The sequence below is a fragment of the Patella vulgata genome, chromosome 6 (assembly GCF_932274485.2).
Source record: "Patella vulgata chromosome 6, xgPatVulg1.2, whole genome shotgun sequence".
Lineage (NCBI taxonomy): Eukaryota > Metazoa > Mollusca > Gastropoda > Patellidae > Patella > Patella vulgata.
Window position 1 is genome coordinate 46,592,559 of NC_065884.2, and position 16,674 is coordinate 46,609,232.

Here is a 16,674-nt window from a genome sequence, read left to right on the forward strand (position 1 = left end):
ATGACTACATCTTTTGTTCGTATCAAGTCTTAAAATCATGTTTCACCACTGATAAAAATTTGTCCGGCATTTGAACAAACTCCCAAAGTAAACTGTACATGCCATGACAGGGGTGAAAAACTGGAGGTTAAAGTTGACTCAATGCTGATCGTGTAAACTTGTTTCATTTAATGTTTTAAAGGGTTTGATTGTGTGTTGGTAGGCTGGTATAAAAGGGCGTCTTCTACGCATTGTATTTTTTGTGATGTTTATCTGTTGGTTTTAGAAAGATTTCGTCTATTTACAAAGAAACAGGTAAAATGTGCTGCAAGTCCTACTGTAAAGTTATTGTTTTTCTAATTGTTATTGTGTAGAAAAAATTAAGATTTTGTTGATGGTTTGTGATATGGTACATGTATGTACAGTACTGAATTAACATATAAGTTTTTGAAATGTGACCGTCTGCAAGGATCTTATAAATTATTTTCCGCTTGTTAAGATATTTATATAATCATATCACCACCTTATCAATTGGAATATATCCGGTTTAATACTATACTAGTAATATGGAAATGTTGAGGGCAATTATCAAAGCCTTACTTTTGATAAATAGATTGTCTGAAATATCGATTACAAGGGATATTAACGGTCCATGGTACTACTACTACTACTACATACAACACATTTTAGCCTTATATACAGGCAATTTGATGTTCAATTCAGCATTCACCTACATTGTGTTTACATGTATATTAGAATTTAGGCATAAAATTAAAAACATTTTATTTATGGAAATTCTTAAAGACTCCTTAATTGACTGCCAGAAATTCTTAGCATTCACTGGTACCTACATGTACTCTGCATAATAATTGTGTACCAGAAATTCTTGGAAAGTCTTAGAATCCCTTAATTAATTATATGCTTCAGATATTCTGAGGGACTACGTTTTGTTAACTACCAGAAATTCTTCTGATTGGGACTCCCTTTAATTAACTTCCACATAATTTTAAAGACTCCTCTTTACCACCAGATTACCAGTATTTTCGGAGACTTTCTGCAATTAACTACTGAAAATTTTAATGGCTTATTAATAAATAATTTTTGGTGTTTCCCGACCCCCTTTAATCTTATTATATGTAGGTTTGATGGGACATGAATATATAAGCTTACATGTAAATGTGGTTGTATATTGCCGTCGGTCCATCATCCACAATTTCTTGTGAACACTCTACAGACTACATTTATCATCTGATTGTTTTAAAATTACAATAATTTCATTAATTTCTTCTGGAGTTAGGCCTTTGTTTCACTTTGTTGCACCTTGTGAACGCTTTAACGCCAAAAGTTATCATCCGATCTGTATGAAATTTGTATGCATCATTTGAATTAGTAAAATGAAGAAGCCTATTAAATTTCAGTAATTTCCATTAATTACATCTACAGTTATGGCTCTAACAATTACTTCTAGAGTTATGGCCTTTGTTTCACTTTGTTCAACGTTGTGAACACTCTAATGCAAGAGTTTAATCATCTGATCTAGATCTGTATGAAATTTATATGCATCACTTAAATTAGTGAAACGAAAAAAACAAAACAAAATGAAATGGGATTTAACGTTCTACTGTTTTATTGAAATGAAGAAGCCTATTGAATTTAAGTTAATTACATATAGAGTTATGGCCCTTGTTTAACTTTGTTTAACCTTATGAATACTTGACAGCCAAAAGTTATCATTTGATCTGTATGAAATTTAGATTAGTGAAACAAAAATGTCTATTGAATTTCAGCAATTTCTGGTTATGACTTCTAGAATTATGGCCCTTGTTTCACTTTGTTGAACCTTGTGAACGCTCTAACAATATAAATTATCATCCAATCTGTATAATTAAATTAGTGACACAAAGAGGCCTATTGAATTTCAGCAATTTTTGTTAATTAATTCCAGAATTAAGGTCCTTGTTTCAGTTTGTAGACCCTTTTATTGTGAACTCTCAAATGGAAATTATAATTTGATCTGTATGAAATTGCCTTGTATATGCCCCCCCATTACATGTACAAAATATATATGCAACAACCCGATTTAGCTGCTGTGGGTTTATGTTTCATTGTCTGGCAACCTATCGTTATAAATAAAGGTAATTGGAATTGTAGTTTTATAGTTAGAGCTATTTTGCAACTTGTCTTGTAGTCCTAAACCACCTGGCAGAGACAACATTGGATAGAAAATATAATTCTAAAATTTATTTACAGCTAATACCACATTGAATACAGATGTAAAAAAAAATTTAAATCCCAGATACTAATCACATTGGTTAATGAAGTGTCAGTGCTATACTGCTAATTTAATTCTAGTTCAAAAATTTTGATGATTGGTAATTACCTTCATTAAATTTTAATCATTTGGTTGGTTTCTTTTTGTATTTTCAGAGAGTGAGATCCTGAGAAACATCATGATGTAGACTGGATTGTGGTAGGGATGTACAAGCAAGGAGTGGATAACAAACAAAACTCAGGCTAAGCAGTGTACTGCTGACAGACATACACTATAATTGATGATATTACCGATGGTGCATGCTTTAGATTAAGCAATGTTGAATGGATGCTGGAACTTGTTTTAATGGCAACATGACATCTGGTGGTGTTTGAGCATTGATTATCAGTTCATTGAGATATAATCGCTGTTTCTCTCTGAATACAGACAAAAACTTTATATTATATCGCTTTCAGTAGATATAGTACCACCATTGCTATTATACATAGCCATTGTTATGTATGTGCTCTGTCTACATGTATATGGGATTACTTTCTGAGACTATTTATGTGCCATTGACTGGAGTGGATTTTATAGGGGAACGAGTGATATGTTTTTAGAAATATTTAGCTATTATACAAGGACAGTGTTTTTTTAGATATTTTTTGTATTATATTCATTATTTTGTGGTCCTATAATTTTGAATCGCACAAATGATGTCATTTTCTATCCGCAAACAATAGTCATCATAAAATGTACTGTAACTTATGCAAATTCTATTCCATGATATAAGAGATTGAAGAGAGTGATATCTCATGGTGCTTCTAGTTGGAATTGTATCCTAGCAATTTGTTGATAAATGTCACTACAAAACGTACGATGGCATGCTGCCTTGTGCTTAACTTGTGGTCAGTTCCACGATGCTCACGGAACACATCTCTACGATTATTACCAAACGGTTGACGAAGATCTAACTTGCCAAATCTGTCTCCAGCCATTGGTTAATCCTCTTGATACAAAATGTGGACATACTTTCTGTCAACGCTGTTTAAAGAACTACCTCAAAATACAGAAACAGTGTCCCATTGATCGTCAGCCATTAACCATAAAAGACTGTGTACCCTCCAGTATTTTAGTAAGAAGGTGAGTAATCGTCAAGTGTTATAATTCTTTTTTTTAGCACAACTGAAAGAATTGCCCAGACTTATATGTAGTATTAAAGTAAGTACATTGTATTTAAATGGACGGTACAACTGTATAATTGTCAGTTGTATATAATGTTGGTATAAATCATAGAATGGTAAGTAGATATATGGATCCTATATAATGATTAATGGTTAGAATACGTTATGGAAAATCAAATTTCTGATACATGTATATGTGAAAATAACTTGAATCAGTGTTTAAGTACTGAAATGAAATGAGGATTAACGCCTTACTTTAGTGGGGGGCGGTCATTTGGCAAAGTGCTATTTCACACTGCATGACAAATCATCTTTACAAGTGGGATGTCCAGTCCCACAATTGTATCATTATCTAGTATGGTGTCCTTAGTCATTGTGTATGTCCACTACTGCAAATTATATCTTCTTTCAGTACTAAAAGCATATGTGATTTTCTTGTCCTGATAGCTGATCGGTGGATGTGCTTTGTTCTTTCTATGGTCTGGAGCCACGACTTTTGTTTTCGACCACTGTGTTGACTGAGAAAGTTCATCAGGATTTTCCGGGATGGTCTCCCCCTGTCAGTGGTCCAGGTCGGAGGGCTTGGCAAGGGTACATGTATAGTCTTCAGATGTTATGAAAAACCGACATCCCGTACACGGCATGTACAGATTGGCATGCACATAAAAGAACTATATGCAGTAGGAATTCTACATGTATATAAGATTAGTTCAATAGTGCCGCTGTGTGGGCAAAATTTCCCTCATAGCACACTGTATGGCATATGCCCATGTTCATTAGCCCGGTTGGTGCAGAACAATAGGACGTTAACCCCAATTCATTTCTTTCTATGGTCACGGTTTGAGTTAACCAGACTGTTTCTACTATAAGATTACACATGCATACATCTATATCTTTTTGTCCCGGCCTTTCGGAGAAAGCAGGGGACTTTTAAAATGTGTCCGTCTGTCTGTCTATCAACTTTTTGGGACACAATAACTGTGAGGTAGAATGTTCAAATTTGGTGTATGGGTTTATTAGGTGAATGCCTTGATGGAGTTTGAAGATGAGCATTTTCTGCTTTGGGTAAGCAGAGATTAGCAATTTGATTAGTTGGTGCTTTGGGACACGATAACTTTAGTTCTAATTAAGTGTCAGTGATGAAGCTTGGTGTATAGTTTTGTTACATCAATACCTTGACTAAGTTTGATAATGAGCATTTTCTGCTCAGGGTAAACAGAGCAATAAGCAATTTGATTGGTCGAGACTTTGGAACACAATAATTGTCCTTCTAAATGTGCAATTAATTAATATGTGTCATCTATTTATTTTCGGATTTCGGCGGGGGACATTAGCCTCACTGTTGCCTTGATAGATTTAGAATCATTTGGCTTTTTTATCTGAGCTATCAATATCAGAATATTTCTATATTTCATTTTGATGGATGACAGAGATATACACCAAATGTGTATACGGTACAATGTACATGAATATTTTTCATAATTCATCATGAAAATTCCATGTTGGATGGCTGAATGGTTAGCATGTGCTCGTTGTATCATAAGGGATGTAATTGAGTCAACTGTCGTGGTTTCAATTCTCCGGTTGTACGTGACAAGGAGTAGTGTCGCCTGTCCGACCTTGTGAGTTTTCTCCAGGCATGAGTGGATTTATTTTATTTTGAAGCACTGCTACATAATGATGCCAATTATTGAATAATTCAATGTTAGTCTCAAAATGACCTAATTGTGATCCGTGGATATTAAACCCTATTTATTTCCTTCTTGTAACCTCCAATACAATTATTCATGTAGTAGTGTGGAGACCTATCTTTGATTGATCATCCACCACCATACAACACAGTTAATAATGTAGCCTACTTTAATTCCTGGTTATAATCTATTTGTGGAATTATCAGTTAATCATTATCGGCTAGTAAAGCCCATTAACATTGTTCTATCGCATATTAAACATTAGAATCTAGGTCATAGACATCTTTATTGACTTGTTAAGTTAATTGAATAATGAAACTCATTTATTATACTACTGAAGGCAAAAGGTTTCATGACTTATGTTATCTTATTTAAACAATGTCTGTGGAATCTTAGAAGTTTTATTTGATAGACATTATGTAAGCGCTAAATCTGTCTATTGTAGGTCTTTTTTATACGCCCACATTTTCATATGGACATATATTGTTGTCGTCCCTGTCAGTCTGTCTGTCTGTTCACATTTTGTTTGTGGAGACTCTACAGGTCACAATTTTTATCCGATTTTTATCTCCCAAAGATCTCGGTTCCTTTCAATATTTGTGCATATCAGACTATTACTTCATGGATTATGGCCCCTGATTGTATGAAAAATCGTGTTTCTTAGCTTGTGGACCATCTGGAGGTCACAATTTTTATCGTAATTAAATACCGTTGAAATATATCACCGTTATACCGTAATGATGGTTGAGTTCAAATTTCGGGAAAATTGGACTAAAACTGCCCAACAAAATGGCTGCTCGTCGTATGCAACTAGTGTAAAAGCAGGGATGTCATTAGTATCAGGCAAATTTCGCCATTTAAATTAGGCCAATTTCCAGCTTCTATTCAGCTAAAATAGGTTAGTAATTTAGTTTTAATAAAATAATTTTACGTAATATTTGCAAGTATTGGACCCAAACTTTCTGGATTATGGCCTCTGATTGTATGAGAAATCGCTTTATTTTAACTTTTCTGTCCATCTTGCATGGCAACCGCTTGTTCTGTCTCCAAATGTTATGTGAATTATTATTTATTATTTATTAACATTACAAACCCATCATCAGCTCTCTTCTTTCCTTTACAATGTATGTAAAAAATAAAATAATTGATTTCCCTATCAGTTATAATATCTAAATTCTAACTTGTAGTTGTACAGTGGAAAGCTAAATCCCGAAAGTGTCCCAATTTGGGCCTGCTGCCATTTTCTATGCATTGTGACATTGCATGTCTACATGATTAATCAGAAAGACTCAAACATTCAATTCCTTCTATCTTTGATTAGATGGTCATATACATTATTTGATTTATCATATCACTTGTTTAGTCAATAAACATATTAAAAGGGGGCAATTCCTGTTATTGACTCTTCTAGAAAAGCTAGACAGGTCTGCTTAAAGGTGATCATACTGATCAATATTTCAAATCAGAATGTGATTGCTTTTTCTGGCGCTAAGCACAATATGCGCACCTTTTGATCAATTTACTCAAAGCATTCCACCATTGATTTTACTAAGTCAAATCATACATCTATGTGACGTACATTTATTGGTTCTCATGCCAGTTCCTTTCTATGTATCAGTGGTGCTATTTCTTTATTCTTGCATTGTTACATACAGTGTATAGTGTATAGATCATATCAACTCCACAGCTGAATAATTCATGAAATGCATGTAGAGTGTTTATGATTAATACAGTAAGATTATTACAATAATAGTATGGATTATATGTAAATTTGGGTTTAATTTTAAAGTGTTGCGCAGTGCAGTGTTAATTAGTTTCTTTCAGGTGCCATTTGACTTTTTGAAACTATCAAAAAATGTGAAGGGGATATATTTGTTTCTATAATCTACACTGTTCAGGAATTAGAATATGTGTGTATGTATATAAAGATTTTAAAATTGATTGACACCACCTGCGAAATGCTAATTGTCTTAGCATCATGACTTTAGTTTTGAGTTTTGCTATTTTGGGGACGTTGTCTTGACTTAAGGTTTAAGATGGAGAGTCTTGTTTGTTTATTTAAATCTCAAGATCCACACCTACCATAGATTTTAGCTTTACGTCTGGCCAGATGGCTTAATACAGGATTAAGTTAAACCTGTGTTTTTATTTGAATCTCCCTACGGGAAATCAATAACAATGCTCGCTTAAGACATCTAAAAAGTTAAAGACCTAAAGCAGGTTGGGAGTTAAACAATATATATATTGATGAAGACAGTTTTGTTTAAAATCTAGTTTTTATACGCCTATAGTTTACATGATAGGAGTATATTATCATCAACCCTGGCCATCAGTTCATCCATAATTCTGGTAAACACATGATTTTCTTAAAAAGGGAGTGGGTGGGAGAGGTCCTCCAAGAGAATTTTGAAAACTTGGGGGTTAGTAGTGATTTGAGCGCATACAATGTATCTGAACCCCAACCAACAAAAAGCTCAAATTTACACATTTCATAGAAAAATGATAAAATAATATATTGTGATTTAGGTGGGTGGGCTGGGGTGGTGGTCTTTTTACCCATTCAAGAAATATGGATAAGTACAACTACAGTAAATGAATTATAGTAAATCAGATGATGACCCCCAGTGTCTTGTTTATATTATAAATGTCTTTATATGTTTATCATGTGTATCTAAAAAAATCAATAGAGTAAATTTTTTCTGATTGATGTGTCAACTATTTGTCATCAATACAGCTGGAGATTGTTTTCTTTGTGTTGATATTAAGGCGGTGGCCATGGTGTGAATTGACTGCAGTACCATGGTTGACTATAAATCAATGTTGGCCAATTATCTGTGATTTCAGTTCTTTGTTACAGTAAAATGCTAGTCTGATAAAGTACCAAATCTGGTGAAAATATTCAAGTACTCTGGATTCAAGCCCTTATTAATGAATTAATCATTCATAATTATTTTATTACAGAATTTTTGTGTTTCAGTTAAATCTAAAAATTTGTGAAGGAATTAAATCTAAGTATATTAAAAAAAAAGAGTCTGTATGTTTTATTGTAAATAATATTCATAAATCTTACAAAGCACTGATGTTCAGGTACCATTGTGATATGAACAAAGACATTTCATGCATGAAATATTGCAAGTGATGTACATGTACAAGTAGTTCAGAAAATATGGCTATAAAATGTAAATTTTGCCCAATGAATGGCTTACACCTGTGAAGTCATTCTTTACAATATTGTAAAGATACAGAAAGTTTAAAAATCATAGCTACAAAGCAATGTCTTAGTGTCTGAAAGAGAATATGAATCTTATCCATATTGTTGGATTGATTTTGATTCAAATAGGGACAACACGTCAGAATAAAGACAAATAAAACTGCACAACATCTATGAAAAGTTATAATTTTTAAAGGATTTGCTTTTACATGTAGTTGGACTGAAGTAACAAGTCTTATTATTATTATCAAAATAATCAGAGCTACAAAAAATGATGCTAGGTTAAGCATTGATTATAAATCATTATAGCAATCGTATTAACTATCAGTTAAATACACCCTGACATCAAATTAATAGCCATTGTTCATTTACATCTAGTTTGTAACCACATGCCTCCATTATTCATTTCTTTTCAAATTAATAATTAGAAATAGACCACATGATAGCTGGCTTTACTGATTTTTTTAAATATCTGTTTTTGTTTGGTATCTGGCACAGATTTTTCTCCCAAATTTTAATTTAGTTCTTTTATCAAAATTACAAAAAGTGAAATTTACAAAGAGGAGTTGGGTTTATAGACTAATCATAAATTTGAACATTTTTGAAATTCAATGTCACTTGTTTTGTCAGTAGTCCCAGTATTTTTGCCAATGTCATTGACAGACATGTAAGTCCTCTAAATTTTGTGACAATTTCATGATACATGTATTCAGCTCAATATACATTAGTTTACTGTTCTCACGGAAGTGAACATTTTTGTCCAATTAATACTAAAGCGAAAGTTATTGTCTGGTCTGCTTTAAATTTAAATTTACAACAATTTCTGATAACTAAATTTCACACTGCAACAATTTGTAAACCATTTAAGGACTACTAATTTGTTTAATTACTTACCGCTTATGAGAGTCTATTTTGTTGCCAGGGGGATAGTACATGGAGTATTGCAGAATGGACTATTACCATAGAAGCTTTATAGCATCAAAACGTCACAGATATAACATTTGTAAATATTCATGATGTAAACCTGGAATAACCCACAGGTCACTGACATTGTCATGTAAAAATTCAGACTTTTTTTACTTAAAAATCTGATGTCTTTTATTTTGTCCGTCACAAATTTGTCTTATTCTAATTTGTCTTGATTTTATTACTCTTTTCAATAAACATCCAGGACAGATTAAATACCAGTAGAACTTCAATAGTGGCTAATATTAGCCAGACACAAAAATCATGATGACTTATATTAGCTGCTGGTACAAGGAATCATTATTTGTCAATCATACACTGTATAAAAATATACATATCTACAGGCAAAGTTGTGTTATGTTTCGCATGTAAACTTACTTTATTGTAATGTAACTGCGTATTCTAGCTAATTACTGTAAAATGATTGCCCAAAGGATGTAGACTACTAATGTGTTTGTAAATGGTTTCTTGAATTAATTGATATACATGTATGTTATTAGATCTTCTATGCCGATATGTTCGGTGGTGAAAATTAATAATTAGATACTTAGATATTGTCAATTTATGGTATGTTTTCACAATTGTTACAAACACTTCCTGATCTGTCTAACTTTAATTGTTTGCTTTTAATTCAGGCACTGTGACATTTTACAATGTGATAGATATATTTTCATCCTGTTATGAAATCTGGCATAAACTTAAAGGACTACACTTTGAAATAAAAATCTCTTCAATAGTTTTATTATTACTTTTGATTCAAGTTTATTCAAGATTTCCAGTATGGAATTTGTCGACTTTTTACTGTTAAACATACATTATGCAAGAGCCAAATCTGCCTATTGCAGAGAGAGAGAGATGGGGGTTTAACGACCACTCGACACAAACTAGGTCATTTCGGGACTAACATATGGTTTATTTTTATTTACATAATTCGCTTGCGCGTAGGGGTCTTTAGCAGTGGGAGGAAACCGGAGGCCCCGGAGAAAACCCACGCCTATTGCAGATCTTTCTTTAAGCCTGAAATGTTATCGAAATTATTAATTAGACATTAATTAACTTATCGGCCAGACCATAATCAACTCTTGATGCCATTGCTAGCCTGCAATATTTAGCAGATTGAAAAATAATTAAATCAATAAATGGAAAATCTAGACTTTGTTTTTTATCGTACCGACTTCAGTAATGGTGATCGAGGCTAGGCTAGCATAAAATTCAAATCTTGGTTCAGAGTGGAGCAATTTGACTGTAATTTTCAGCATATTCTATTTCGTTATCTATGTTTTAACTATTATATAAGCGAGAACAGTCAACTACTTATCTAATCTCCCATAATGCCACTTTAATGAACAAGGGATTTACTATTTAAATGAATAAAATAGATTATAGAATTAATTTATATTTAACAGTGAATATTTGGAATTGAGTGTATTTGGGATCTGAGTAATTATTGTTAATGTTAAACAGATTTAGATGTTAGCTAGTTTGACCAGATCACTTAATGTTCTGAAAGAGATATTTAATTTGTTGAAGTTTTACAGCCATCTGGGTGCAAATTTGGTTGTTTTTGACTTATTTATATAATTTTGACTTACATAAAGGTGCTTGGCCATTGGGGTTTGGGTCGCCTGTCCAACCTCATGGGTTTTCTCCGGGTCCTCCGGTTTCCTCCCACTGCTAAAGACCCCTACGCGCAAGCGAATTATGGAAATAAAATGAAATGACCTAGTTTGTGTCGCGTGGACATAAAACCCCATCCTCTCTCTTTCTCTCCATTGGGGTTTGAGGCAGTAAGATCTCCTCATTATTCTCATGAAGGATTTAAATATTACAGAACTTTGGCATAGTTAACGGATCATGAATTGGATTAAGCCCAGTGGGGCTCTTTTTTGTTTTCGAATAATCAATATTGGATTGTGTATACATTGTTATATATTCTGATTCATTTGAAAATAAACATGACAGCTAGTAGATGGATTGTTGATACAATCAAAATATATTGATTTCTACAAGTCAACTTAACGGTACATACATTCCTATGTATGTATGTATTTATAATTTATTAACTGAATTATCCCAAATATTAACTCCAAATATGGTGAAAGTGAAAGTGTCTGCCTTCAGAGTGTTGTTTTAGAAAGTTTGAGTTTAATGAATATATGCAAATAATTTAGAGAACTCAATTCTTATGCAATAACTATGCTGCAACGTATGATTAGGGCTGGCAATCGATACAGCTTTCAAGTATCGATAAAACCCCTGACCATCCGCCAATCGATAATATCGACAAATTAATTTTACTTACAACTTGACATATCTTTGTCGCGAATGACCAGAACAATAATAATGAGTAAAATGTAGTTATTTCCCTTTGAAACAGTTTCAGCATCTAGTTCACAGTCACTGGGGTTTTTTTTCGCGTAGTGATTGCCTGTATGGTGGCTTAATTCATGTTTTCGACTCTTGGTCACTATGAGATCTATATAATTTCAATATTCCACAGCACCTGATGTCATGAATTATTTGCTCTCATCATAGGTGGCCGACAGTTCTTAGCACTGATATTTTTACTCTGTGTCGCTGGCGTCTCGCGTCAAAAAGAAAACGTGTGTTGTGAATGCCGAGCTAGGCCCAAGCACGCGTTGCAAAGAATACTGTGATAAGTATTATCTTTTATGGATTTATTCTTACAAGTGAAAGTCTTGAAATGACCTAATTTGTGTTCAGTGAACGTTAAACCCCATTTCTATATATCTCACAAGTGACTACTTATAATTGCGCGATTATCGATATTATAAATCTGTATTGATTATCGATCTTCAAAACACTTTACCACCAACGATTATCGGCAATATCAATATTTTCTACCAGCCATACATGTACATTTGTACTTATAATTAATTTTAAAGAAACTAAGCGTCTTTGATCTACATTGTAGGTCAAGATAAAGTATTTAGGTTTAATCTAATGTGTTATTTTATTTAGTGATGGATATAAGATCTGTATAAGATTAATGTTAGACATTAAGTGAAATTCTTTAATGTGGTTGTAATAAGTTGTATATTGCTGTCGTCCCCTTCCGTCCGTCGGTCATCTACAATTTCTTGTGAACACTCTACAAACTACATTTATCATCGGATTGTTTTGAAATTGATATATGTTGTTTACATTAGTGAAATGAAGAAGCCTATTTAAGTTAAATAATTTCTGTTAATTTCTTCTGGAGTTTTGTCCCTTGTTTCACTTTGTTGCACCCTGTGAATGCTCTAACGACAATAGTTATCATCCGATCTGTATGAAATTTATATGCATGAATTAGTAACACGAAGATGCCTATTGAATTTCAGCAATTTCTTTTAATTACATCAAGAGTTATGGCCCTTGTTTCACTTTGTTGAATCTTGTGAACGCTTGAACAACAAAAGTTATCATCCTATCTGTGTGAAATTCATATGCATCATTTAAATTAGTAAAATGAAGACATCTTTTGAATTTCAGCAATTTCCGTCAATTACTAATAGAGTTTATATAGCACTTGTTTTACTTTGTTGAACATTGTCAACGTTCGAACGACAAAAGTTATCATCCGATCTGTATGAAATTTATATGCATTGTTTGAAAAAGCCTGTCGAATTTTAACAATTTCTGTAGATTTCTTCCAGAGTTAAGGCCCTTGTATTATTTTTTAGAAACTTGTGAACCCTCAAACGACGAAAATTATGATGTCATCTGTACGAAATTGTCTATTAAATGCATCTAATTACAGCTACAAAAGAATAAATATGGGACAACCCTTGTCGACCGCTCTGACGATTTAGCTGCTGTGGGCATATGTTTCGTTGCCTGGCAACCTATCTTAAATAAAAGTTGAGTGTTGTCGTTTTGGTAGGTGTATTTAGATAATGCTATCTAGGTAAATAAAAAAAACTTTTGGTATTATGAAATATATTTTTTATAAATCAATAGAAAATTGAATATACTTTGAGAAATAGAGGAAAGATAATCTAAATAATAGTTTTCCTGTTTTATCAATTATTGATTTTTGTTTCAATATACATTTTTGGTTCCTCTAATAATAAGATCTTTTGTCGACTGATAAGATTACAGGATGTTGACCATTGTGAGACTGGTAGATTGTGTCTAGTCACTACTTACATGTACTTCTACACTAGTAGTTTACACTACTGAAAATTGTTTGGAATGGTTCTAGGTCTGGGTATTGGAAATTATATTGCATGTGTTTCTGATACTGTTAATGATATTTGTTGAAATTATAAAGGATTCATTAGTTTTCTTTCCTTAAGTGAAACCTGGATGTAGACCTTTAATTAATTTTCGAAATTAAATTGTAAAAGTTGTTTAACTGATTTATGCTTTGAATATTATAGTGTGTTGAGCTTTTTGTGAATGTAGCAGATGTGTCCTGGAATTTTCAGAAATACATAATTTACATTGACTTTTAAAACAATATGGAATCAATCTTTAAAAGAGAAATGTTTTCATTGAAACCCAACATCTTAGTCTTAGTAAAGAAAAGACAATTTGTTGCTTCGTGAATTGTACAATATAACTTGAAATAACATGTCTGCTCTGAAAGTGTCTATTAGATTATTCTTTAGAAAGCATCCATGTTTTCCTGCAATACCATAATCAACAAGCTAGACATATTCTCTTCAATTTTTTTTTACTTGGATTGAATCTGTATTGACAATCAACATCAAGTGTACTGAACTCTAGATCGTTATAAAGGATTTTTTTTTATCTCAGTCTTCCTACTTCCAACAGCTTAATATAAGAATATTATGCCTGTCTGAGCTAGAATGTGGTGCACTGTAAGGTATCAGAAAATTGATGCGTCTGGCTTTTAAAATGACATTAAGAAAATGTCACAGACAAGGTTTTTCTGCTTCTATGTAGTGATGTAGGTGAAGGCTGAAACACAGAAAAATATATGTTAAAATGCCAAACATATTCATTTCTTGGAGGTTTTTTTCCTAATATTTGTGTATAGAATTTCTGGACAGATATTCTTTAATATTTGGATGTTTACTTTTGTAGAATCTGTTAGTTATTGGCAAGTCTGTGTCACCTGAAGAACAGACGGTTTGTGTTGGTGGTTTTATTTCAATTTGCAAAAATAAAAATGCATTGAAAACAAAAAATGTTAATGGATTAAAACATTTCTATTCGTTGAAAGGTCAGGCATTAATTTGGATGGTGTGGGTTGTCAGTAAATAACATTGAGATGTAACTGCACAAAAAATTACAACGGCTGTCTGTAATTTTGACATAAAATTTTAGTCCAGAGATAGAACAAGTTGGGAGTATTATACAAATGGGTTTAGTCTGGAAATGCTTCATGATGTATCAAACATGCTTATTTATGTCAGGGCTTTGTACCCATAATTTTTTTGAGATTTTCGATTTTATTTATTAGATTTTATATCTGAATAGATTATAATCAGTTGTAATATTCACATCAATATTTTTAAATAAGGAAAGAAACCTGATGCCATTTCCTTATTCTATCAAGGATGTTATTTTTAAAGACACAATTTGTCAATTTAAGAATATAGTTTACATGTTGTTAATATCTGTTCAGACATCACAAATTGGTGTAGACATTGTTTTTAATATCTTCATGGAAATGTGAATTTCACTTTTTATCAAGAAGACTAATTGTTAGATTTTTCAGTTGGCATGATATAATTGGATAATAATGTATCTATACAATACAATTGAAATGTGTAATTAAGTTTGAATTATTGAAAGGTCAAGTGATAAATTTATCTTGATGATTGAATTATTTCAATAATTGAATGTCAGCGAGGACAGAGGTTGTATAAGTACTGATAGAATAGTTTTAGCCTTGGTAATTGTATAGAGTCTGGGCTATTATTATACTCTTCTCTGACCAACAGCTGTTAATCCAATCAGATTGATTTACGCTCTAGTGCCACTCGATGGTCAACAATGAAAGGAACCAATGACTAGTAAAATAAATGATACAGTATATTTATAGTCACAGTTTGGTATTCAGTATGTTTATTCTAAAGCTTTTCTTCTCAGAAGGGAGATGGAGCATTATTATGATTATGGTTGTACATAGGTAGAAAAGTGATTGATGTGTTGCTGTTACTATTCAATATTTATTATTTAATATGAAATTTATTAAGCGTGTTCTTGTCAAGAGAAGTTTACATACTGTGACTTATGTGTGTAACACACCTGGGACAAATGAAAACAAAAATATCAATTTCTCTGCCAACTTCACATGATGGCAGTAGTGACAGCTGTTCTGTGTCTGATACAACATGTCATAGTTTCAACATGGATACGGATGTCGACACGGTTTTACTTTCTCCATTCAGGTTAGTACAAAATCATAGTTTTAAATTATATGATAGGCTTATTATTCATATTAATCTAGCACTAACTAGCAGAAAATCAAATGAAAGTACATGTAAGTTTGATTAAAGTTGGATTATATATATATATGTTAGTCAGTGTAGAATAGTTAGCTGAACCATTGACCCTATAATATATATGTTTAAAGTAATATCAAAATAATTATGGTAAGTTTTCTAATATATTCAAATTTGTTTATTTTTTCTGCATGTACCATGTAGTATTTTAAATAGAGCACATGTACATGACATGTATACGAATTTGTATATGCAAGGTTTGCAATCATATTAACTGTTTAACCCGTTTCAGAGCGTATATCTATAGTATATATGTCAGTGTCTGTGGGCAAAACCTCAAAATATGTTTTAAAATTTAAGACTTCTTTCTTAATCTTCATTGATTTGGTGAATTAAGCAAATTACTCCTTTATAAAAGATCTCTGATAATTGTCAGGATAGACTCGGGTTCATTTTGCTTCTTATGACAATTTTCATTTTGAATGTAATGATCTTGTTTGATATGATATTTTGATATTTTCAGATTACTTGACAAGTTACTTGTAGTTTGTCCAAATGTAGATTATTGTGAAGAAGTTTTAACCAGATCAGAATTAGAAGCACATCTTCTTCATAGGTAAATATAGCATATACTGTCAATCATACCGTCAAAACAATTAGTTTATCTATTCAATCCTATTAGTTGTACAAATAAAATGGAATATGAAGATTGGCCGTAGATGAATGTTTCAATAAGGATATTTAAACATATTTATTTGTGAACAGTATTAGATTTTAAATGCAAGTTGTCCAACAAGTGAATCATTAATGAGTCATTTATATATTAGTATGGGTAAAAAAAAATAATTTGATAATTATATGATTGATTTACATAACGTATAGCGTAAGGTAATAAAACACACCTGTACTCTATACCTATTGATTATATAAGCTTATTTATAATTAACCCCCTTACCTGTCAGTCATCCTG

General features: G+C 32.2%; 1 protein-coding gene across 4 annotated transcripts in view; it reads left to right on the top strand.

Moving 5' to 3' along the window:
- Positions 1-16,674, top strand: part of LOC126824780 (E3 ubiquitin-protein ligase LNX) — a 44,516-nt gene that overhangs the window by 8,919 nt on the left and 18,923 nt on the right. For 2 of the 4 annotated variants that reach the window (XM_050554161.2, XM_050554162.2), the window contains exons 2-3: positions 2,407-3,373; positions 16,228-16,320. In XM_050554161.2, coding sequence (XP_050410118.1) covers positions 3,090-3,373; positions 16,228-16,320 — 377 coding nt within the window. In that variant the 5' untranslated portion in view covers positions 2,407-3,089. Of the gene's footprint in view, positions 1-194; positions 295-2,406; positions 3,374-15,403; positions 15,651-16,227; positions 16,321-16,674 lie in introns of those variants that run through there. The other 2 variants (XM_050554160.2, XM_050554163.2) reach the window with 2 other exon arrangements.